At 45.5% G+C, this 25,404-nt stretch overlaps 1 protein-coding gene across 4 annotated transcripts in view; it reads left to right on the plus strand.

The window, feature by feature from the left end:
• Positions 1-21,655, plus strand: part of LOC121723465 (BTG3 associated nuclear protein) — a 58,143-nt gene extending 36,488 nt beyond the window's left edge. For 2 of the 4 annotated variants that reach the window (XM_042109163.1, XM_042109159.1), the window contains 2 exons: positions 15,826-15,969; positions 21,492-21,655. In XM_042109163.1, the coding sequence (XP_041965097.1) occupies positions 15,826-15,969; positions 21,492-21,614 (267 nt within the window). In that variant the 3' untranslated portion in view covers positions 21,615-21,655. Of the gene's footprint in view, positions 1-2,232; positions 2,314-15,825; positions 15,970-17,067; positions 17,133-21,491 lie in introns of those variants that run through there. The other 2 variants (XM_042109160.1, XM_042109162.1) reach the window with 2 other exon arrangements.
• Positions 21,656-25,404: the final 3,749 nt, after the last annotated feature.

Raw genomic sequence — 25,404 nt, forward strand, 5'->3', positions numbered from 1 at the left:
AGAATGTGTGCAGTGTGTGTGTGCTGTGTGTGTGTGGGGCCTTGACCACCTGAATTTCCCTCTTCGGGAATAATTTGACTTTGACTTTGAGGAAGGAATTTCCCTGTGAGAATTCTTCTAAACCTCCGAGAACTTCAGGTCAGGATGTTATGATCAAGGTGAAGTTGCAAATGGACAGGACTGGCCAGAGGACTCAGAGCATGCAGCCCCAACATGAGGCCCGCGGTGTGGATACCCACCCGGTAATGTGTATGTCAAAGGTCAAATGTTTTTTTTTCCCCCACCCCATTGACCTCTCCGGAGAGCTGAGCTGTGAATGTGACACATGGACTCTCCGCAGGCCAAGGGAATCTTTCAGCAGCTGACCTCGTAAATGGAAAAAGATGCACACATATTGTCCTCCCCAATGTCATGGTAATGTCCAAAGCGACAAACAAAATCAACCAAACCTACTATCAGAAGGTTGTTTCTGTGATTTCTTCTGCAGTTCTACCCTAAACATTTCTCAGATTGACAGTAGCGGCCGAGAGAGGAAGGCAGGGTGCGCTTCAGTTGTGTGGTATAGCCCCGCAGGTGCACAGTGAAGATGAATCACCTCTCACTTTCAAGTCCTCAGCCTTAAGCACTGTTAATATTAGTCACTGAAGTGCAGTACTTATTGGCCCCAAACTTCAAAAAGAGGTGTTTAGGTGTGGCTTCCTAAATGTTAGCCTATACAAAGGTCAACACCACCATCTATCCAAACTTTGTGAAGGTGAGATTTTTTTTAGGGGTGGGACAACTGTATCTATAAATCCCAAACATAGAGATTCACCTTATATTACGCAGAGCCCTCAAAACTAATTCCCTACTCCCAAATCCATGGAAGTGAGTGGAGAGATGGGCGACCTGCGACTGCATCTTAACGACGGCGAGAGCTCCCCCACGGACACTCTTAGCCCACGTTTCCAGTCCTCCGCCACCGATCAGTCCAGCACGTTGCTGCGGGGCAGCGAGTGGCCGCCAAGACGAGAGGAGACAAGATGGATGAGTGGAGAAGGCGAGGCAGGAGGACCTCGGACACGGCGACCAAGGCGACCAAGGCGAAGCATGTCTCTGTGAATGTGCCCTCGTATTTCACTCGTTGTCCTAGCTTACATCTTTTACTCTGAACTTTGCCTGCAGCTGTGGGCCCAGTGCAGCATTGAGGAAAGGAGGTTGGACAGATAAAGATGCGATTTTACACACACACACACACACACACACAGTTTTTCTTCATCTCACATTGTTGCTGAAGCATGAGCAGTCCCTGTTCTTCCATCTCCCCCACACACTGGAAGCTGCTCTGATGCTCTTGCTGCTAGCTGCCGTCTGATTTACACGGAGAGTCCAAGTGCGTTTGACCGCAGGGCCTCCTCCAGGTGGCTGCAACACCGCGCCACGCTGCCATAGTACTAAATCACGCCACCGCCATGCTACGGTGCACCTCTCAAAGAGACCCTAAACACAGAACACAAATCCTCTCTCTGTCCCGCGTTCCCTTCCTAGCTGTCCTGCTCCATAATTCTTTTCTCTCTCTCTCTCTCTCTCTCTCTCTCTCTCTCTCTCTCTCCTTCTCTCTCCCTCTCCCTCTCTCTCCCTCTCTCTCTCTCTCTCTCTCTCTCTCGTTACTGTTGATATTTCACTTGCAGCCATACTCTTGCCCTCTTCTCTCTTGTCTCCTTGGGCTCAACCCCATATGACTGCTGTTTAGAATATGTCCAGCTGGATGGAAAAAGCTGCTTATTGAGACTGATGGTGTGAGCATTGAGACAACTGCCAAAGCTGTTGGCCCTGATAGTGTGTGTGTGTGTGTGTGTGTGTGTGTGTGTGTGTGTGTGTGTGTGTGTGTGTGTGTGTGTGTATGGTTCGCTGAGACTCCATCCAGCTCTAGATCTCACAGTGTCTAGCCTCGCAGTGCTCCAGCCCCAAACTCAGCGCCGTCCCCAGTCCCCTCCAACTCGTCCCCAGTCCCCTCCAACTCAGCCCCAGACTTAACTCTCAGCCCCATCTACACCGTCGGTAAAGAGAGTGAACATTTGGTCACATCTCAGTGGAATATGGCTAGCTTGCCATCTGAATTTTATTATACAATGGGGTAGTGTTTGTTGGTTGTAGGGTGCTTAAAGAATATTAAGCTTGTCAGCTACTTGAATCCTAATATTCCCAGTTAAAGAACACAAACTCCTGTTTAGCACACTCTCATGTCTGCAGCTTTCTCCTGGGTGCATGAGAAGCATCTGTTCCAGCCTTGTGGTGTCCGGACTCGGATCACTGTGAAGGCCAGGCTGGGACATGGTCTCTGATCCAGGACTTCCGACACGTACCAAATAAAACGTTAAGTCGTTCTGCTATGTACTGTATGCATGTTTGTGTTTACACTTGCTTGCCATGGCTTTGAACACACACACACACACACACACACACACACACACACAGAGACTGCAACAGGAAGAGGCTGCTAAGCTCTGCTTCTAATCTGCATTGTGCTTTCTTTGTTGTTGTATTGGTATACTGTAGGTCTATTTGGACAAGACAGTAATAAGCGCCAAACATCAGGAGCTGGTTACACTAGGCAGGCGAATATGTCACGGGCATTGTGCTGTGTGTCAGATTCAAATGACATCACTTCCTTGTACCTCCTTGTCCAGGGAAGTGTGCGTGTGTGCGTGTGCGCGTGTGCGTGTGTGCATGCATACGTGTATTGGTTTGTATGTGTGTTTTGAGAGCATGTGTTTACACACAGAGAGGGAGATAAGCAGAGATACAACCACATGTTCCTTTGGCTTTCCTGAGTCCTCTATTCAAACCAGATGGCTGCTTTTCTGTAAGGGGTTAAATACCTAGCTAAGCTTTTAAAATGCGTCTGGATCGAGACGCCTGTGATCTGAGTGATTGGAATCCTCATCGGACTTAACCTCTGACCCAGTGCGAATCTCCTGAGGCTTAATGAAGCCCCTAGTTCTGAGGGGCCGAGCCGGGTCCGGAGCAGGGGTGGGGGTGGGCAGCGGACGGAACCAGGGACCAGGAGGAGCAGGCGACGTGTGGAGCGGGCAGCGAGGATCCCGTTTCAAAGCACAGACTAGCTTACTGTACGTCCTGCAGTCTCCTGTGGAATTAAGGGATGAAGATAAGGAGCCTGCGTTGGCAGGGGTCAGCGACACACGTCCACACACCAGGAGGGTTTCAGTTACACTCACAGAGACTCTCTGTCTTTCTTTCTCTCTCTGTTTCTCTTTCTCTCTCTCTCTCTCTGTCTGTCTCTCTTGCTCTTTCTCACACAAACAGACATACACATGCACACACACATATACCCTCACTCATGCACTAATGCACACATCTGGACACACACACACACACACATACACACACATGCACTAATACACTCTCGGACATACACACACACTTTATGGGCACATGGTATTACTGATTGTCCAGACAAAATACTCACACACACACCTACACACACATTCTTGTCGTCCCAAAGTCACACTTATACAGTCACTCACCAGCTGGCAGACAAATGTACCCTGGCAGGTTTTGATCACATACAGACATACTGAGTACAGGACAGGCCTGGGAACAGTACATGTGAGATAGCCGAAGAGTTTTTGGGGATTTAATTTGTTGTGATTGCTAGTTTTTCTGTGGCTCTGTAGTGTGTGTGAGTGTGTTTGCAGGAACACATCTGACTTTAATTTTGTGCCTCTGCGAGTAGGTGTCCATGGGTCTGCAATAGCATCTGTATACCTGTTGGCCTGTGAATTGTAGCCATGTATTCATCAGGGACTGAATGGGTTTATGCATATTTGACTATTTGCATCTCTCTGTGGGGGGTTCTGCTCTAGGTTAGTGTACTTACATATGTGAGGTGTGAGTGCACTCTAGGCAGCGTTTGTGCGTGCGTGCGTGCGTGCGGGCGTGCGTGTCTTTGTCTCTCTTTAGACATGTGGGTAAGGTGGACCAGATGTGTGTGCGTGTGTGTTTGTTGGCTCCAGCGCCACATCGCCAGCTGGCCTTTGGCTGTGCAGTAATGGAAGCCAGGAAGAGAACCTGGAAGGGCCAGATATAGGCCCACTCCAAACAAGAGCACTGCAAAGGAGACGTGGGCCAGATATACTGTAGGCCCACTCCAAACAAAAGCACTGCAAAGGAGATGTGGGCCAGATTTAGGCCCACTCCAAACAAGAGCACTGCAAAGGAGACATGGGCCAGATATACTGTAGGCCCACTCCAAACAAAAGCACTGCAAAGGAGATGTGGGCCAGATTTAGGCCCACTCCAAACAAGAGCACTGCAAAGGAGACGTGGGCCAGATATACTGTAGGCCCACTCCAAACAAAAGCACTGCAAAGGAGATGTGGGCCAGATTTAGGCCCACTCCAAACAAGAGCACTGCAAAGGAGACGTGGGCCGAATATAGGCCCACTCCAAACAAGAGCACTGCAAAGGAGACGTGGGAGAAGGGGTTTGTCTTTCTCTCCTCCTTGCTGACAGTGTTGGCTCTCTGATCATCTCTTCTTTTCCCTCCCGTCTCTCTGAATCTGAATCTCTGACCTCATCTCTCCTACTCTCTGACTGATTACGTTGAGGTGCCAAGTCAGCGGATGGAGGAGGAAGTCCAAGAAGAAAGGGGAGATGGGGGGGGTTGGCAGGGGTAGGGGGTTGCGCTTATGCCAAGTTTTTTGGATCATAATGAAGGTTTAGAGGGCTCTGGGTACTGCAGGTGTAGTGGATGGAAAGCAATGCAGTGGTCTGCTGTGTCCTAATGTGTTCCTGTGTACCTTCAGCAGGTCACAGTGATACTATACACATGGCCTTACTCTTGAGAAGGATTCCAGTCTTCCTCCCCCCAGCACATTACATGGGGGATAAAAAATAAACTCCCTCCAGCGTAATTAAAAGCATGATGAAGCTCTCAAGCTCAAGGCGCTCCCAGAGTTCAAACAAATAAAAAAGCGCTTGATGGATGAAACATACAGTCGGGAGGCAAGGCATGATTTTTTGTGTTGTTTGTTTCTGGTGTGTTTTCCCTCTGTACACATGACGGCCCTGCTCAACTCCAGAGGAGCTCAGGCCTGTCGCTACATTTCCACCGTAAGTTACAGCTGTTTTTCTGGCCACTGGATGGCTGCCCACGTCTGATTGGCTGGGTGGTATGGATCTTGAAGGTGTTTAGAGTTTCGGCCATAAAGGCCGACAAGGAGAAGAAGAAGAAAGAAGCGGAACTGGGCTCTTTTGATCTCTGGCTGTGGCAAGAGAGGAAGGGCTGTGATGTGGGGGCGGGCTACCAGATCCTACCCAGGAGTCAAGCATTTACAGGGTAATGACTTCATTAACCGCCCGCTTCATTAACAACTTGCTTTGGAGTCATCTGGAGAGCTGGGTGACTTCCAGCAACACAGCAGCACAGCACATCACATCACATCAGATTGCAGAGGCTGAGCAGGCAGACTGAAGGCCACAGAGCTGATGCCTCAATATACTATATATACTCAATATACTATATATACTCAATATATCTCTGTTTGCTCTATGTGAGTTACAGTTAAGTTTTATACCACAAACACTGAGTATTTAACTGTCATCTATTTTTTTTTTAAAGCGGCAACATTTGCTTTGACGTTTTTGAAACTAGTGATCATCTGGCAGTTGTTTGGATTTCGCCAGGTGGACGTCGAACAAGCACTGGTCATCCACAAAGTATGTAATAAATGTCGCCACAAAAAGTAGCAGTAGCCTACAAGCAGCCTGTTTTATCATTTGATATGCCACCCACTACAAAACGAAGTAGGCTAAAACGCCCGAATGTCCACCAATACCAAACATAACACTGAAACAATCATTCCAAATGCAAATGACTGTGAGTACATTGTTCTCCAAAGCCAAAGTCCCAAATGTAAGGAAATCATGGCCGCAATAACTAACTATATCACCATAGACATGGACCCAGTAAGAGTAGTAGAAAAATCTGGATTCCAAAAACTAATCAACTCGATCCAAAATATGATTTCCTGCAATTGCTTCATTGGAATAAGAGTTTAGTTTCAAAACGCTATATCCTCCATTTTAATGAATTTTCATAAATCATTTTTTTTTGGTTAAATTTGGGTTATTGCTATTTGATTTATCTTTACTCAGTCAAAACAACACAACTGCAATTGTATTGATATTTTCTGAAATGAACAACTCGATAGCTTACTACACCCTGATAGAATTATACAATCCGGTGTATTACCCGACTCTCTCAGTGACCATTCCATGACCTTCTGCATTTGGAAAATTAAGTTGCCTCATCTCCCTCCGAAACTTATTAAAATAAGGCGGTTTAATAAAATAAATTCTGAAAACTTCATCCAAGATATCCTAAATATAAACTGGGAGAGATTCCACTTAATTCCCACTGCTGAAGACGCCTGGAATTATCTTTATAGCGAACTATCAGAAGTAATTAACAAGCATGCTCCCTTGATTTCCATTAAGGCCAAGGGTCACCATCTACCTTGGATCAAGGGAGACCTTGTACTTCTCTTCCAACAAGGGGCAGCCGTGGCCTACTGGTTAGCGCTTCGGACTTGGAACCGGAGGGTTGCCGGTTCGAACCCCGACCAGTAGGCCACGGCTGAAGTGCCCTTGAGCAAGGCACTTAACCCCTCATGCTCCCCGAGCGCCGCTGTTGTTGCAGGCAGCTCACTGCGCCGGGATTAGTGTGTGCTTCACCTCACTGTGTGCAGTGTGTTTCACTAATTCACGGATTGGGATAATGCAGAGACCAAATTTCCCTCACGGGATCAAAAGAGTATACATACTTATACTTACTTAACAAAGGGATAAAGCGTGGGCTAAGTATCAGAAAACTAGAATTCCAGCTGACTGGGATATCTACAAAGATCTAAGAAATAGGTGTAAAACCAATACGCGAAATGCAAAGGCAAATTATTACAAAAACAGTTTATCGTCTGATTTTAAAGATCCAAGGAAATTTTGGAAGAAAATAAATAGTATTACAAACAAATCAACAAAAAGTCCTACAACAACCTCAACAATGAGCCGGTGTGTGATCCTTCAATAATAGCTGAAATCTTTAGTCAACACTTTTCCACTATTGGCTGCTCTGAATCTAGTTTCACTCACTCGGGTCCATTCCCTACTCAAAACAGGAGTACCTCCTTTTGTTTTAAATCTATTTCTCCAACTGATGTACAGCAGGTCATTAACAATTTTAGTTCTGAATGTAGTGCAGGTCCAGATGGTCTAGATATAAAAATACAAAACTGGTAGATTTGTTCAACCTGTCACTCACACCCTGTGAAACACCGTCATCCTGGAAAAGTGTGAGGGTATCTCCTCTTTATAAGGAGGGGACACCTCTGATGTTAATAACTATAGACCTATATCGATTATTAATAGCATAGCAAAAATATTTGAAAAACTTATATTTAATCAATTATCATCATATCTTACAGAAAACAACATTTTATCTCAACACCAATCAGGTTTTTCGACCAGGCCACTCAACTACTACTGCCCTCCTAAAATTTACATTTGACATCCTGTCAGCAGCTGATAATAACATGCCCACAGGTGCCATATTTATTGACTTATCAAAAGGATTTGATATGGTCAACCCATACCTTCAAACTATACTCTATAGGGCTTTCTACTAATGCTTTATTTTTCTTTAATTAATTTCTTCACCATAGAACTTAATGTGTCTCCTTTCAGGGAAGTCAATCAGAGTATAAGATTATTGATAAGGGTGTTCCACAAGGCTTATCACTGGGCCCTCTGTTGTTCTCAATATTCATTAATGATCTCCCGCAAGTCTGTTCTGATTGTCTTATCCACTTATATGCTGATGATACAGTTCTGTATGCGTCTGGAGCCGATGTCTCACAAATACAAGATACTTTGCAATTTAATTTCTCCCGGATTCAGTCATGGCTCTCATCAAATAAGCTTCTCTTAAATAAGAAAAAAATCATACAATATGTTGTTTTCCACCCGACCTGACTCAATGACGTCAACTAACTGGTCAATTACCCTGAATGATGGAACAGTACTCGAACAAACTGAGGAATTTAAATATCTAGGCATTTGGCTTGATTCACGGCTATCCTTTAAATCTCATATTAATTATATAACTAAAAAAATACTTGGCTCCCTGAAATCTCTTTATCGTTCCATTGATTGTTTTTCACAAGATGTTAGGAAAAGAATTGTGATGCAATTATTATTCCCGATACTGGACTATGGTGATGTTATCTATGGCAGTACCTTTGATACAAATCTTCGTCCTCTTAATGTATTATACCATAGTCTCTGTAGGTTTGTGCTCCGGTGCCCCTACAGAACCCACCACTGTACAATGTTTGAGGCCTTGAACTGGCCAAGTCTCAAAAACAGGAGGCAGCTCCACTGGTTAACTTTTGTTTTTAAATGTATTTACCTTAAGTGCCCGTTATACCTGAAAGAACTATTAATTCCCTTTAGTTCCCAATACAGTCTCCGGCACACAGACCACTTATTCCTAGTTACCCCACGGCTCAATAAGGAAATTGGGCGTCGGGCCTTTAAATTTAGAGCACCGGCAGACTGGAATGCACTTCCTTCCTCTCTAAGGTCTATCACATCTCTCCAAATTTTCAAATCAGCTATAATGACGCATTTTGAAACTCCCTGCTCATGTTTTTAAATTATTACTATTTACTTTTTACTTATTTTTTTTTTTTTTATTATTATTTTTATTTTCTTAATTATATTATCTCTCTCTTGTCTTTTTATGCTCAGAGTGAAGAGAAGGGCATACATTGTGATTCTTTTATTTTATTTTATTCAAGTGTTATGTATAATTCACATGCGTGCTAACGTACCCTGTGTTTCTGTTTACATGCCTATGTGCTGGAAACTTAGTGGTTGGTGAGGAATGGGGTTGGGGGCTGGTCTGCGGTGCAATGTTTGTTGTGTTGAGTGTGAATGTGTTTGTGTCTTGTGTTTTGTCTAGTATGTATTTTGTTATTATTTCAAAAAAGGGCATGTAATGTATTGATGGACCCCCTTGAAAACGAGATGTTTCATCTCAAGGGGCTATCCTTAATAAAATTGAAATTGAAATTACTAGACTTATTAATAAAAAAAAATGGAGATATAGCGTTTTGGAACCAAACTCTTATTTGTTCAATTTTATTGTGATAAATCAGTTTTACATGCAAATATAAAAATATGTTTCAATAGAAATCACCTGTAAATAACCAATATTGTTTTAATGCAGATACAATTTGCAGGGATTGGACTGATTTGTAGCCTACTGCATCATGCTGGTATGATTTAAAACATGAACAAGGGTGAAAGTGAGAATTCATGTGAGAAGTCCTTTAGAGGAAATTTGTAAATATTGCCATATATATTGTATATCGTGAAACACACTAAAATGTAATATTTAAAATGTATTATTTAAAACTATAATATTGCAATATCAGCCATATCGCCCATCCCTAGTGTGTATACATGAGTGTGTGCCTGTGCGTGCCTGTGTATATGTGGATATATATGGATATATGGATGTGGATTTGCAGGTGTGTTTTGCTAGTGCAAAGGTGGCCACATAAGAACCAGATTTGACCTGTGGGTCCATCTCTAGTCGAGAGACACAGATTGCAGTGGACGGACGGACATGCCGTCGTCCTCGCCAGGGACATCCGCCTGCTGATTTATACGGGCTCAGCTGAAGGGGCCATGAGACCCCCATTGAGACTTATTGGTCTGTGGTGCTGCTTGTGTTGTCCGAAATATAAAAGGACAGGATCTGAATGTGCAGGGACTGGGACAGAGGTCTCTCACGTGTTGTGAGGCAGCCGGGGTGGAGGTTGGAGTTGGTGGGTGGGGGGCGGGGGGGGTTGTTGGTAATTTGGTGTCAGAGGAGGGACACATAATCAAATGAAGAGTTGAAACAGTTTGTATGGTGACTTTCTGACCTCCCCTCCCTTCTCCCTCGGATTGGTTTGTTCTGCACATCTGTCCTGGCCAGGTCTGCCACAGATGCAGATGTTGTTGACGGCTGTGCAATTGGAGAGGAAGTCTTGACTGTTCCAAAGATTTCCTTTTTTCTGCCCCCCACCCCCATCCCTCTCTTTAATACGAACCTGAATGGGTAGGAGTGAGGCACTAAGGCTGATGGGAAGCAGATTGCAGCTCAGCCTTCTCTGGTTTGTGTTCTCTTTCTCTCCTCCCCTCTCTCCCTCTCTTCTCTCTCCATTCTCTTTCTCTCTTTCTCCCTCTCTCCATTCTCTCTTCTCTCACTCCCTCTTGCACATTCGCTTTTGTTCTCCGTGCAACAAAGAAAGCTGAGTATTGTGGGAAGGAGGAGGATTCATTCAGGTTGAAGGTCCCTTGGCCTATTGGGAAGTGCAAATCAGTTTTAACGTATCTCAATGGTTATGCTCTAAATGCTTACATAAACTATAAACGTGTCTCAATATGACTCCACTGCCAGGATTAAGATTGATTTATCAACAGGTTGCAGGCACTGTTTTTAATGAGACACAACTGTGTGGGATGGGGAGAGGGTTGTAGAAAACATCCATTTAGCAGAGTCCTTTATTATTCAATCACAGATTCAGAGATAAAAGCAAAGCTTGATTCCTCATTATTGAGTTGAGCATGACTTCATGGACCAGGCTATGTTGGAACGACAGAAAAGGGAAGGAGGGCCCGGGAAGCCAACTTGTTTGCACAGTTGGTTATTGTGCTTCGATCTGCGGCCTAGCCGAATGTTTTTTGCATTAGTCCGCTGTTGTTTTGCTTTCTGCCTCTTCTCAGGTTGCTGTATCTCTTTGGCGGCCTGTGGTGCTGCTTAAAGCATTACAACATTAGAAAGATTTATTTCAACTACACCCCCCCCCACCCGCCTTCTCCCGCTTCATCTTCTTCTCCTCATTTAGCTACTTCACTGTTTTTCTCTTGGTCATGGCAACCAGAATATTCTGGCTGGCACGGCCCGTCCCGTCCCGTCGGCCCGATATCATTTGCATATTCATTTTTCTCCACCCTGGCCCTGGTGATGAGCATCCGCTCTGTGGGTGGAGCAGAGCAGTGGCGCTCACGACCCCACAGCTGTCGGATCCCTCTCCTCCGCCCCCACAGGGACGCTGTCTGAAGAAGGAGCTCACTCTCTGGGTTAACCCCTTCCGCCACTTACAAACGGAAGCCACTTGAGCGATCCAGGTGCTCTATTGAGCGAGCACCAGGTGCGGTTTCTGCAGCCAAGTCAGGTGTCTCAGGCTGGACAGTTGAGCTCCGAGTTATCAAAGGTACGGTTGGAGTCCTTTCCTCATTGGACCCACACAACTATAACAATGTTACCTCATTGAAGACCTCAGTATGGTTTGAGTGCATGTCACATACTCAGTGACCCTCTCAATCTTACAGCTGAGTGGACAGTGGATCCCACTGTATTTCAAGTAATCTGTATGTACTTTATAAATTAATTAGGATGGTGGGTTATGTAGATGAACACATGTAGATAAGGATGAAGGCTAAGATGAAGAGTGAAGGATGTAAGCTATGATATCTACATTGTTTTTATACAGGTAGATCGTACCAATAGGCATGTATTGCCTAATAGTACTACCATACTGTGCAAATCCTAGGGAGAGGAAAGGAAAGGAAAGGGGTGTGTGTGTGTGTGTGTGTGTGTGTGTGTGTGTGTGTGTGTGTGTGTGTGTGTGTGTGTGTGTGTGTGTGTGTGTGTGTGTGTGTGTGTGTGTGTGTGTGTGTGTGTGTGTGTGTGTGTGTGTGTGTGTGTGTGTGTGTGTGTGCGTTTGAGCTACAGATGAAAGCCAGGGTTGAGCACAGAAGGCTAGAGACAGGAAACCACCAGAGGGACAAGAGGACTGCGACTCCGGACGGCATCCACACCGTTTGTTTTTCCTTCTGCGCAATCGCGTACTTAACCGGAAGGAAATCATTAACTGTCCACCTGAAACCCGATGTTATTGGAAAGACCTCTCACAACACGGGTGGATTTACAGAGCTTTATTGTGCCTCTTCAAAGGGGCAGTGTGAGTGTTTGGGTGGCGGACTTTTTAAAGGTGGTGGTTATGGTGGAGGAAGTTATGTCTAAGAGGAATACGTGACCTATAAGTCACACTCAAAAACAGAGAAACACTAGTGCGCATCCTTGTGCGACATGTATGTTTATATGTGAAACGGAGTATGTTTTTCTTTGAGCCATGATTGATGGTATGTGTGATTGCTTGTGAGTAATTTTGTATATAGGGACCAATCACAGACCTTTTGTGTTTGGTGGAATTCTATTCAGAGGGGTGGCTTATTTCTTGTTTGGGGCTTTCTTGCTGATATGAGCACCGATGCCAAATGGGTATAGAGAGGGGAGTGGGGCTTAGGAGGTGAAGCTATGCTAACAGGATGCAGGCGATGGGAATCGCTCACCACCTAGGGGATTATAAACTCGGCTCCAAAACAATAAGTGTGTGTGTGTGTGTGTATGTGTGTGTATCTGTGTGGGTGTGGGTATGTGTATGTGCGAGTGTGCGTTTGTGTGTGTCCTCACAGCTGAGAATGCAAGCATGTCTGACAAGCTGGTTCTTTTTCTTTACAGTGTTACAGTTTGGTCAACTGCTGAGCCTGGCTCCCGAGCTCTTGTTTCATTTTCACTCTCACACTCGTATAGATAATGGTCAATACACATTCATCTATTGATGCAGTACACACACACACACACACACACACACACACACAAAATTCTCTCTCAGCCCACCCTCAGATTTGTTATGGTCATGGAGAAGAAAACCCAGGAGGAGATGCATGACTGGTCTGTAATTGACTGGGCTAGACTGGATCGGGCGTATTCATCATATCATTGATGCTCATGGTGGGAACATTGTTGTTGAGCATGTGTTTTCTTGATTGCTGGAGAATGAAGAGTTTTTTTCATGGCTCTCTTGTGTAATTTTAATTTATTGCAATTCATTATTAGAATCCATCGAGGTAATGTTAGCAAGAAAGGCTGTGTGTGTGTGTGTGTGTGTGTGTGAGTGTGAGTGTGAGAGAGAGAGAGTGTGAACACGCCATTTTCTTCCAGGCGTTGGTTCCCTGGGACCCTGAGGACCAGATTAGTGGAGGAATGTGAAAGTAGAAAATGCAAAAACAACTCCATCGGCCGTGACTCCCCGGGATCCAGGCAGAAGCTTTTTTTCATTACCCACCTTTTTTTTCTGCTGAATGTATTTCCAAATCGTACAGACACACGCGGTCCCGCCAGCACATCCTTCCTCTTCCTCCTCTTCTTGCCACAGTGGTATCCTTTGCACCCTACACACACACACACACACACACCAGTATCCTGCTGTTTAAAAAAACCCCTTGATCAGTTGGATGTATGTCTGATGTGTCTTCGCCTGAGTCTGTGACTTTTTCCTCTGGGTCTCCTGACCCACCCAGTGGCTCCCGAGTCAGGGCTTTTAAGGGCAAGGAGTCAGACGGCTGAACCTAATTGGTACCACAGGACCAGATGTGCGGTGGTGACCGGCATGTGATAGTCAGGAGACACAGGAGACTCTGTGGCCAAGTTGTGCCAGGGCAACCCAGGGGGTGTTGGTTTCAACCGAACCCAAAGGCACGACAGTGACTCACTCACATCAAAGCCAAGGTTATGCATGCACTAGGGGAGGGTCTATGGTAAAGGCTGGTGGTTTTTGTGGGGTTGCCCTTCTTATTATTTTGCAGAGAAAGCAGATTCCCCCTACTGCCCACTCGCTGGACGTCGGATGGTAGCCATGAGGAATGCCTCGGTCAGCCTGCCGGCACCCATCTGGTGTTTACACAGTGTGCTGAGACTTGGCATGGTAGGGGAGCGTGCTGCGTGGGGGAGAACCTGAGGCGAGGAAACGTTAAGGCTGGCTCAGTGAAACATCCTCAAGGTGAACAGCTGGCAAGGTGAAGTGACTCAGCAGACGAAGGCTGAGACCAGACCCGATGGGGCGTAATCCCGAGGGAAGAGGATCTGAATCCCATGGAGAAGTGCGTTTCTGCAGGCAGAATCCGGGTATTGAGTTGGAAGAGATTGAACAGCTAGTCATTTATCATTGTTAGTAAGTGTTTTACAGTTGCAGGTAGACAGGCTTATCAAAGGCAAAATGTGCCTCGCCCATGTGGTTAATGTCTCTTAAATCTTTTCAGTACATTCATTAGAAGACTCAGGGAAACATCTATCTCCACTTAAAATGCCGGCATGTGTACAACAAGCTGTCACTTGATGAAACGCAAATGGGCTAAGGGAGCTACAGATAGAAGGGCTAATTAAGGAGCCAGATTAATTCACTCTCTGGTATGTGTGTGTGGTTAGAGGAAAGCAGGTATGGGTGATAGAGCAGAATGAGAAAGAAATAGTGTTTGTGTGAGTCAGACTGGTGATACAGAAGTTCACCTCATGTCTTAGGCAACCTTCCACACTCACGGGAACCATTCCATGCTTACGGGAACCATTTTATGTCTGCACATCAGTCGAGACAGGGAGAAGGGGAGGTATTGCGGTAGAGATTGCTCAACGCTTAAAATGTCCCTCGCGTTCAATAAAGTATCTTACAGTATATTCATCTAGTAGCTGTCTATCTGTGCTTGCGGTGTGATTTGGGAAAGCATTGATGTTTACATAGCTTTTTGAGATAACAGTGAAAGAAAGAGAGAGAGAGAGGCTGGAAAATACTGTAACTGGTGACACCAGGTGTGGTAGTATGTACAGTGCAGACAAAGCTGGATCGTCAATAAGAAACTAGTGCCTTGTGGGATGCCATTCCTCTGGTTATCTTGTATTGTAAATGTATTGGTAATCTGAGGTCCACTTTTTGCATCGTAGCTTGACTGTCAGTCCTCATGTATAAATCGCTTTGGATAAAATCAACAGCTAAATGAATAAATGTAAATTAAATTGATTCCCACCTCTAGTACGTGTGTGTGTGAGTGAGTGAGGTGTGCACGCCTATCAGTGTTACTGTCATTGTCATCTTGTAAACATGAGGTGCATGCAGATGCAAACACTGGCACGGGAGATGGATTTGAGAACATGTGTGTTTGTGTGTGTGTCTCACTGCAGGCAGTAGTGTTAATTAGAGTGCAGGGGTTATGGTTACACACAGAACACAGAGATGTAGTTAAGACTGATTTACAGCCCGCTTTTGCTTCTGGAACTTGATGACACCAACACCCCCCCCCCCCCCCCCCCCCCCCCCCTTCTCTTTCACTCTTGTCTCTTTCTCTCCTCCTCTCTGTCCCTCTATCTAGTGTCTCCTGTGCTCTCTCTCTCTCTCTCTCTCTCTCTCTCTCTATGCTCTCTCTCTCTCCTATGCTCTCTTTCTCTCTCTCTCTCTGCTCTCTCTCTCTCTCTCCTTTGGAGACAGTGGTGGTGGTGGTAGTGGTTGTGGTGGGCGATGACTAAAATGCAAAGTCTCCTGACTTTGGGAAAGTTCTGCTTGTGCCTTTGAACTCGTCAGAGCGTGATTACAAACACACTCACCAAGCCTCCCACCCCACCCCCCGCCAGACACAAACATGGTGTCAAGGGAACACCCCCCCCCCCAGGTTCAGCAGTAATATCAACTCGAGATGAAAGCGTGCTTGGAAAAAAACACAAATAAAACAAGAACAGTGATTCATTTCCTCAGGCCGGTATTTGGTAAAACTGACAATGACATAATATATAAAGATAATGATAATGAGTAAGATACTAATATACAAAAGTTCCTAACTATGTCTGACTATGGTGCACATTTTGTGTTTGGTTTGTGACAGGTTGTGAGGGGGCCACAGCTCATCGCTGTGGCTTCGGCCGATCCGGGGGCAACCGGGGTGGAGGCCTCTCCCCTGCAAGGCAACGACATCCAGGTGCAGTACGTCCAGTTGGCCCCTGTCACGGACCACACGGCCACCGTGCAGGTGAGAAACAAACAGACCCACAGAGATCTCTCCCCCTCAGCAGCAGTCAGCTTGGGGCCTGAATAACTGAAGCCTCATTCAGACTTCAAGATACTGGCGATGAAAGAACATGGAATGTTAATGGAATCCAGTGATTACAGGCAGAATAGTGTGGGTGATGTTGAAATGCCGTGCGGGAAAGTTAAAATAAATGAAACTGTTGAGGTGACTAATGCTGAGTGACGAGCAAATTGTCAACAGAATGTACCCAGAATAAGGACTAAAACAATGTGTTCTTGTGGCTCTGCTGGCAAGACTACTGGCAGAGCCAGTCAGGATAGAACAACACCAAGATTATGGGTTCTATTCCCTGAAAATATACATACTGATTCAAACGTATGGCTATTGTGTAACTAATGTACATCACAGTAGATACATTGAGTTGCTGGTGTGATGGAGCACTAGTAATGTCATTGAATAACATGTAGTGGGGCTTAACGTTGTTGTGTTGTTTGAAATCTGACCAACCATAATGTGATACTTTTGTGGTTACTTTGATTGGCGTCCATACAAGGCTTCATATAAATTCTTATTACTGGAAACCTAAAGAAAGTTTTCAACCACCAAATAAGGACAGTGAAGTGTATGCCAGAGATTCAGCATAGTTCAAAAGTTTTAATCTTGCCATCTTATATTAACATATGCATTCATCATGCAGTTTTCAGAGACATTTTTCAAGGTATTTCAGAAGTGTTCATTTAATTTCAAAAGAAAGTCGGATAACAACACTTGACATAAATACATTCCCCAAGTGAAGTCTTGCTCTTAAAATAAATGTTTTGATACATTTTGATACATAAATACATTTTATGTGAAATCATTTTAGTGTAGAAAGATGATGTCTCGTAATTGACATCCCCTAAAGTCCTCCCTTCATATTTTTCAAGACCACTAAGATAGCAAGGCATGACTGTCAGGGAAGGATCAGCATGTATATCACTGTATGGCATCCCATACAGTTCAAGTAAAATGGTAGCGTCAGCGCTTAATTGTGCAGTAATGAAGATGGACTATCAATCTTCAATAAATATAATCTATTTTTTCCTTCACTGTTAACAGAGTAGTGATATGGAAAGACACTTGGACAGATAACTTGGACATCTTAGGCAGACTCATCTCCTTTGGTAATTAAAACTTATTTAGGACACAGCACATCAACACATCTTGTACCAAGCCCTGCGTTTGGGTGGTAAGACTGGGATGCACCTTGGATCCTGCATTCAAAGGTGTTTAAGAATATGAGGAAAACCAGAACCAGATTTTCCCCAACCGAATTCTCCCAGCACCATGAACTGGCTGGGTGTGTGGAAAATAGTTCCTCCAAGGTCATCAATAGTTCATAAAGAAAAAAGAACACAGACATTCTTGAAACATGTAACACACAACTCAACTGTTGTAGTTATGAATCATTCACTAACGTTTGCTGTCGGGATTCTAGACTGGTGTTTCTCAACTGTATTCTCATGGCAAGGAGGCCCAAACACCCTGGGATAGTCTCCAGCTTTTGATAAGGTCGACAGGCCCGGGGAAATGGAGTTTCTACGCTGCGTCTGTAATATTTCATAGTTCGCATTGTTTAAAATGTAATGGAAGGTTGTCCACCTATCATGCCTACTCATAATTCCTGACAAAGTCAAACCAATTTACTCTAGAGAAAGATGATTGAGAAACGCCGCTAACAGACTTTATAGTAAAACTCCCAGACCGGGAGATCTGGAGAGACACACACACACACACACACACACTCACGCATGCCTCACACACTACTAAACACCTCTTCTCAGTGTGCGATTGAGAGGTAGCAGAGCGGTGAGCTGCCCTCTCAGTGCGCGTCGTCCCGGCAAACCCTGCCTCCTGGACGCCAGCCCAGAGCGTCCGCTCTCGCAACTCTGTGCCATGAGGTGAACCTGGTCCTCCTGCTCATTTGGCCTGATCACACATCACATCAGTTTGTTTTTGCTAACTGTAATAAACGTCTAAGCGATTGCCCTTTTCTTTCTCATTCTCCCAAACATCAACACACCCCCCCCCCCCCCTTTTCCCTCCCTCCCTCACTCGCTCGCTCTATCTGCAGAAATCTGTAATCATTTCCTCATGATGCCGTCGTGGTGTTTCAGAGGCACAGAGAGTGCACTGAGGAGGCCTGGACGCCTTCAGAGACCTTGATGGAACAGGGCCCACTGCTCATGTGCTCAGTGTATATGGTGGGAGATGGAGACTTGGGTGTAGGGTTTAGGATTTTGAGGTCTTGAAGGAGCCATTGTGTATTTATGTAGTCGCATGGGCCCCTTTTTCTTTTTGAGGCAAGGTTTAGAATTTGAAATTGGTTATCAATCTTTCGGTCATAAAATGGTTTCACTTTTTAAACCAAGACACAGCCTTTGGTGTCGTAGATCTTTGAACTCTATTTCTCACTTTCACAAACACACACACACACACACACACAGACACACTCTCCCTCTCTCTCTCACAGACGATCACAGTCTTTCAATCTCGTGCATGCATCCTGGCAGACATATACTTAGCCATAGTTAGGGAGGCATGCAGACTGAGTGAGGGAAAGCAGTAATTAAGGGATAAATTCTAAGTCTAAGAGAGAGAGAGAGGGAGGGAGAGGCTAGGAGGAATGAAAGTGGCATGACGGTGAAGATGTGCACTGATGGTATCTACCACAAAATCCTTTGAAGTGGCAACATCAAATCTCTCAGGGATCATACCGCCCCCACACACAGAGACATTGGACTGGCACAGTACTGAAAAGTGACCATTACTTGGTACCTTTGTGCATCGTTTCCTTTCCTTCACAGCCATGTGAGCGCAGAATGGTCCAGCTGCCCATTGATAAACAAAGCTGCTTTTTGGGGGAGTCCAGCTGTTGCACTTTAAACTGAAAGCAGGCCTCCCCTCTCTCTGCCCTTCTTCCTCGTCTCTTCCTGTGAGGAGTTGTGGCAGGTCACTCCATTGACCTACTTCCCCCAGTGCCTTGCTAACAAGACTTAGCAGTCTGTTTTTGTTTGCAGAAGTTGTGAATTTGCCAGCGCTGTTGCATTTCAGATTCTCCAGGCAGGAGGGCATAATGTAGACCAGAAGGCCTTACTCTCGCTCCCTAGCGGTCTCCTCCACTCCCCAGGAAGGCTGGGAGCCTGCAGAACTACCCTGCTGTCCACCCTCTTGGCTGCTGGACCCTTGGATGGAGTGGACTCATTTCTGAGGACATTGATAAAAAAATAAAGAAATAAAAAACGGCCGAGAACAACAGCCCTTCAGTATTCTGTACTACCAGCTAAGTCAGCGGTCACATCAGGTTTTGATCATTTTTATAGGATTAGGCAGTTATTGATGATCACCCTTGGTACAAGCTAAAAGGCCTTGATTCATCCTGCTACACTGTCTGCAGTTGTGAGAGGATGTGATGACAGGGACTGTGAGACAGAATGAGCGGTATGGCACAAGGGAAAAGGGGGTTGTTTGTTTCATTTGTCTGGATTTCATTGTAGCTTTTTGCAGCAATCAAATTGGTTATTCCTCATTGCTATCTCCTAATGGGTTTTAAAGCACTGGGTTAGGCGTGATGGTAGACACATTGCAGGATCTTAAAACGCTTTATTGCTTACTTAGTGTAGATTGGTTTAGTTAGACAACCAAGACACACATATAGTAACGTTACTCATTCATGCAGTATATCTTCGTACACACAGCGATAATATGCACACACACACACACACGCAATATATAAGGAAAAGCCCACTTAGTGGGACACAAAGTGGAACACAAAGCACCTGGACAACGACATCAGATTATTTCACAGGATTGCAGCCAGAGGAATTCTGTGAAGTAGCCAACCTGCCCTGGTCTCTCCTCGAGAACAGCTAGGTTGTACAAGCAGGGCGTCATCCATTTTTAAATGTGAAGTGTTCAACTATGGGAACCATGCCGCATTCTACTTCAGAAAACATGTGGTAGCAGTTATACAAGCACTTGAAAATTACTTATGCTTGTTATTTATTTATCTCTGCTTTTTGTTCTGTTGCTTTTTGTTTAATAGTTTCCATAAGACGACTCCGATCACAAAAACACGTGGAAACAGAAATAAAATGTTTCCGGTCAGAAAAGGTCTTTTGCTCGCTACCTTTTGACAGCTTGGTGAACGATGTGACCCTCCCCCCCCCCCCCCCCCCCCCCGCCTTTAAGTTAACTGCCAGATCAAGACTCAAGTGCTGGGCGGTGTCGGTATTCAGTGGAATTCCCAAAGATAGTAAGACACATCTGAACCTGCAGCTGCCCTGTGTGTGTGTGTGGGAGGGGTGAGGTCTGGTCTGGCAACGTAGGCCCACGAGCAAGGTCAAAGGAACCCCAGGCTGATGGTAGTGTTCTGCAGATGCTGCTGCCCCTGTCTGACCAGGATATGCACTTCATGGGTCAGCAACACGCACAGTTCATCTCACCTCAGTTCCTTTTCAATTGGGCTGGGAATTGGTGGACTTGGAAAGACACCTGCTGTGATTTATAACCTTTTCAAATTACAGTGAGGGTGTGTGTGTGTGTGTGTGTGTGTGAGAGAGAGAGAGAGAGAGAGAGAGAGAGAGAGAGAGAGAGAGAGAGAGAGAGAGTGAGTGATCACCAGACCTGGTGATGTAGTGCTGAATGAGGTGTGCTGTTTGTGAACCAGCAATGTGTGGGCTGAAGTACTAGGCTATGAAGGACTGGTGCACAGCTGTGCTCTCTGGATTTGTATGAGGAGTTGTGTGTGTCTGTGTGTGTGTGTGTGTGTCTGTTTGTTTTGGGGGGTCATCCTTGAGTGAGGAGTAAAGCTGGCAGGTGTGCCGGGGAGCGAGACTCTGGCTCTCCAGGAAGGAAGGAATGACTCATCCATTTGGGTCATCTCTCTTCTTGTCTCCCCCGCTCTCAGCGATGACTCATCCTCTCATCCCTTACACCTCTCCAAGTTGACTTTTTGTGACGCTTGTGTCATAATTACCGAGATAAATTACAACTGACCTTTTCCTGTGATCTGTCTTCTTATCCTTAATGTTAGTCTCTCTGTGAAACCACATTATGTAAAAGAGAAGAGCAATAGCAGTGTATGTATCTTATGGATGTGTGTGAGGATGGATGTGCAAGTACATCACAGATTTTCTCCATCTCTCTCCCCCTCTGTCTTTTTCTTGGTCTCTCTCTCTCCCCTCTGTCTGTCTCCCTTTGTCATTGTGCCCCCCTCTGCCTTTCTAAGTAAAAGTATAAGTATATATACTCTTTTGATCCCGTGAGGGAAATTTGGTCTCTGCATTTATCCCAATCTGTGAATTAGTGAAACACACTCAGCACACAGTGAGGTGAAGCACACACTAATCCCGGCGCAGTGAGCTGCCTGCTTTAACGGCGGCGCTCGGGGAGCAGTGAGGGGTTAGGTGCCTTGCTCAGTGAGGTGAAGCACACACTAATTCTCTTAATCTCCCTCCTCTCTCTCTCTCTCTCTCTCTCAGGCGGATGGTCTGGCCCCTGCGCTGCAAGCTGAGATGGAAGTGAAGGATGCCATCCAGATCCAGCAGGGGGAGAACGGCGAGGTGGTGCAGATCCAGATGCCTGTGAGCAGCGTAGGCACCTGAGGGCACTAACAACACCCCCCCCCCCCCCCCCCCCCACACACACACACACACACACACACACACACACACACACACACACACACACCCCCCCCACACACACACACACACACACACACACACACACACACACACACACACACACACCCCCCCCCCACACACACACACACACACACACACACACACACACACCCCCCCCCCCCCACACACACACACACACACACACACACACACACACACACACACACACACCCCCCCCCCCCCCCACACACACACACACACACACACACACACACACACACACACACACACCCCCCCCCCCCCACACACACACACACACACACACACACACACACACACACACCCACACACACACACACACACACACATACACACCCCCCCCCCCCCCCCCCCCACACACACACACACACACACACACACACACACACAGCCCCGTCTGTCTGCCGGCAGGGAGACGAGCACTGAGCGCAGCCTGACGGCCGGAGCCACTGAGGGATGAGGAAGAGGAAGAGGAAGAGAAGGAGGGGGGTTTAGGAGGAAAAACTGGAAAAAAAAGACTAAAAATGAAATACCCACAAATCAGCTGGGCAGTCAGTTCAGCAGCTGCTCCTTCTCCAGTCCTCTTGGCTCAGTCAGAGTAGCGATTCTTTTTGTTTTTTTTTGTATTGACTTTGTGTTTCTTTGTTATTTTACTAATAACTTGTCTGGCACACACTGGAACATGCTGAACCGAGGGGCGGGTGGGTGAGAGGCATTTTTGAGCTCCTTCATCGGTGGTGTCTGAGCGGGGCAGATAAAGTGCTGGCTCCATCAGACACCATAATTCCGTCAGCTCCTCGAGCCCAAATTGCATTGTTTAATCGCTGCCTCGGCGAAGTGCAGATTTGAAAGGAATTAAGCAGCTCCATTAATCTTTTTTTTTTTTTTTTTTCTCCTTGGAAAAATAAAAGACTCTTGCCAAGCTGAGACCCTCTTCTCACGCCCTTTGCCGTGTGAAGTCTTATTTGTTTGTCATGAAGGTCACCTACAGAACAGTGTTACACATAACCCTTTCTTTTCCAGTATTCATTTGTGCTGTCTTTCTCTTGGCCTGTCAGATTGTTTTTGTATTGTTTGTTTTTGTTTCATGTCCTTTTGTTTTGGTGTTTTTTAGTTCTTCTTAATCCAACTGTAACCAGTTTTCATTCAAAATGGTAAGCCACATAACATGCTTGTGTGTCCTCGTACCTTATTGAAACATGCCAAATATATTTGTGGCGTTTTTGTAGAAGGCAGATGACTGATAGAAAACATGATTTTGGTAATAGAAACTCGGAAAGAATGAACTTGCTTTGTGTTGAATATGAAATCCAGCTTTGTTTCTCATGCTATTGTTTTGGTTTGTGTGTGTGTATGTGTATGTGTGCGTGTGTGAAAGATGTAAATAAATATCTGTGGGCTGCTTAGGACTCAGTTGGCCCCCATTTTCTGAGGCTTTTAAGTCCGCCTGTCTTTTAAACAGAAACAGTAGCTGACTGAAATGATGGCCTGTGGCCTTTTGTTTTTTGCCCTACAGTACTGGGGCAATAGAGTTTGGTTTGCTGAGTTATGTCAAGGGTTGATTTTGAGTACTCTTTGTGGCTTGAGAAAGAAAATTAGATGCCAGGTGTTTGCATAAGCATATCTCTAGATGTTCCAAGTTGGCATATTTTTCTGTTGGACAATAACACAATGCCTTGGAGGCTTACGGTAATTTCTTGCGCTGTACTGCTTAGTGCTAGGCTGTTCCTAGGAAAATCTGTTTTGTAAGACCTCAACAGATGCAAGCCTTGTTTTCATATCTATTGTCAAGAGAAATGTGTGCATCATTGTATGATGGCATAATTCGAAGATGAGTTGTGTGTCTCTTGCCAAAATGTTATGAAGGCTGGAAAGTGATTCTGCTGGGCTAGGCAGATGATGAAAATCCAACTTACAGCACAAGAGGCTGGCTTGCTGGCCTTGTCGTTGGGGATCGGTCAGGTTTAGCTTCACTCTTTGTACACGACACTCCCTCGCAGCTCAATCGAGAACATTGTTCTGGGGTCTCCCCTGTCCGGGATCCCCGAAGAGCAGAGCAAGGCGGAGGAGGGTCCGCCGAGAAGCGCTTGTGATGTATGTCGGAGAGGCAGGAGGAAGAGACAAACAGAGCTCTTAGGAGTGTCAGGGAGATTTCCCACGCATGGTCTGATGTAATGGTATTTTTTGGAAGAACTGCAAGAACCAGTCAGGGCAGAAGTTGATAAAAACATCACCACTTCCCATTGTTTTCTCTCCGTCTCTCCTTGTCCCTCTACCTCTCTTTTCTCCTCCCTCCTGTTTTTATCGTTCCCTCCGTCTCTTGTTTTAGTCCCGTCACTCTTTCCGCTCTCTGTCTACCCCTCTTCCCTTTTCTGTCGTTCTGTCTCCCCTTGACAGTCTGTGGCGAGGACAAATCTTGGCATGGGCGACTCTCCAGCCTTCACAGACAGCCTTCTTCAGTCCCCCCTCCGCCTGTGGCCCCCTGTTTTCTCCACCCCCACCCCCACCCACATCCAAACCCAAATCAAGAGGGACCTGGTTGGCTTTTCTTTCCTTCCAAAGTCAGGAGGAGGGAGGCAACGGCTTGGACTCTTCACTTTTTACAACCTGGGAGATGGCCAGTGAACTGGGGCCGTTGTCGTAGCAACGGCATGGGGGCTGCTGGCTGTCGGGCTGATAACCTGATAAAAAAAGAAAAAGCATACCAGTAAAGAGGCAGGAGTGTGTGTGTGAGTGTGTGAGAGAGAGAGAGAGAGAGAGAGAGAGTGTGAGAGAGAGAGAGAGAGAACTGGACCTTTTTGCAGACACATGACAGAAGACTGGGAAGAGGGTAAAGAGTTTACTCCTCTTGTCTGTGACTGTCTTAACACCACCATTACACCTCAAGCCTGCTCTTTATCCTTCGTGGATCACACTTCAGCACCCTTTTTCACACACCACCACCTCAGAGTTCCACGACCTTCTCTGACCCGAGCTATAGCCATATCATGAATGAGTGAGCACAGAGAACTAACAGTATCAAAATTTCTGTTATTCTGTTATTTTACGACTTTACAATAACAATTTTATCTCAATACAAGAACAAGTAGACATATTTGGAATAAAATGACAATTTTCAAAAACACTTAAAAAAAGTATTTTTTTGTCCAGGATTGGATGATAAATCAATGGTTGTCCATCTTACGTAAACAGTTTCCAGCCCAAGGCTCTGTCTTAAACTGTAACTGGGACAGCGTGCTGGAGAGTTCATGTCGGCATTGTGCCTTAAAACAGTGTGTCAGTCGAGTTCAGTTGGGTGTCCATCGTGCGACCAGTGGAAGAAGGTCAGCGGACTGTTTATGTCTGGGACACTGCTAGGCTGCAGCAGCCAAGAAATTTAAGCACATCATCAAGGGCTTAAGTGTGACCGTTCAGTTCACTTAACTCTTGGTTTGAGTCATGTTGTAAACACCCCGATCTAGACAACCACTCTGGCACAACATGCTTTTCAGCATTCCCAGTACAGCATATTTTCATTCAAGGCCATGGGTGCAATGTATGAGGAGCACTTTTTTGTTTGTTTTTATTAGTTTGTCTAGTCCTTAGACTTCGTGCTGCAAATGTGCCAGAAATGGAAAGATATGGAGCTAAAACAAAAATGTCAAATTTGTTATTGAAAGCAAGAAAATCGACAATGATGACAATAAAGCAAACCAAAAGAATAAGGGAATGCTTTACATTACTTTACATTAAA

This window comes from Alosa sapidissima, chromosome 11, assembly GCF_018492685.1.
Source record: "Alosa sapidissima isolate fAloSap1 chromosome 11, fAloSap1.pri, whole genome shotgun sequence".
In the NCBI taxonomy this organism is placed as follows: domain Eukaryota; kingdom Metazoa; phylum Chordata; class Actinopteri; order Clupeiformes; family Clupeidae; genus Alosa; species Alosa sapidissima.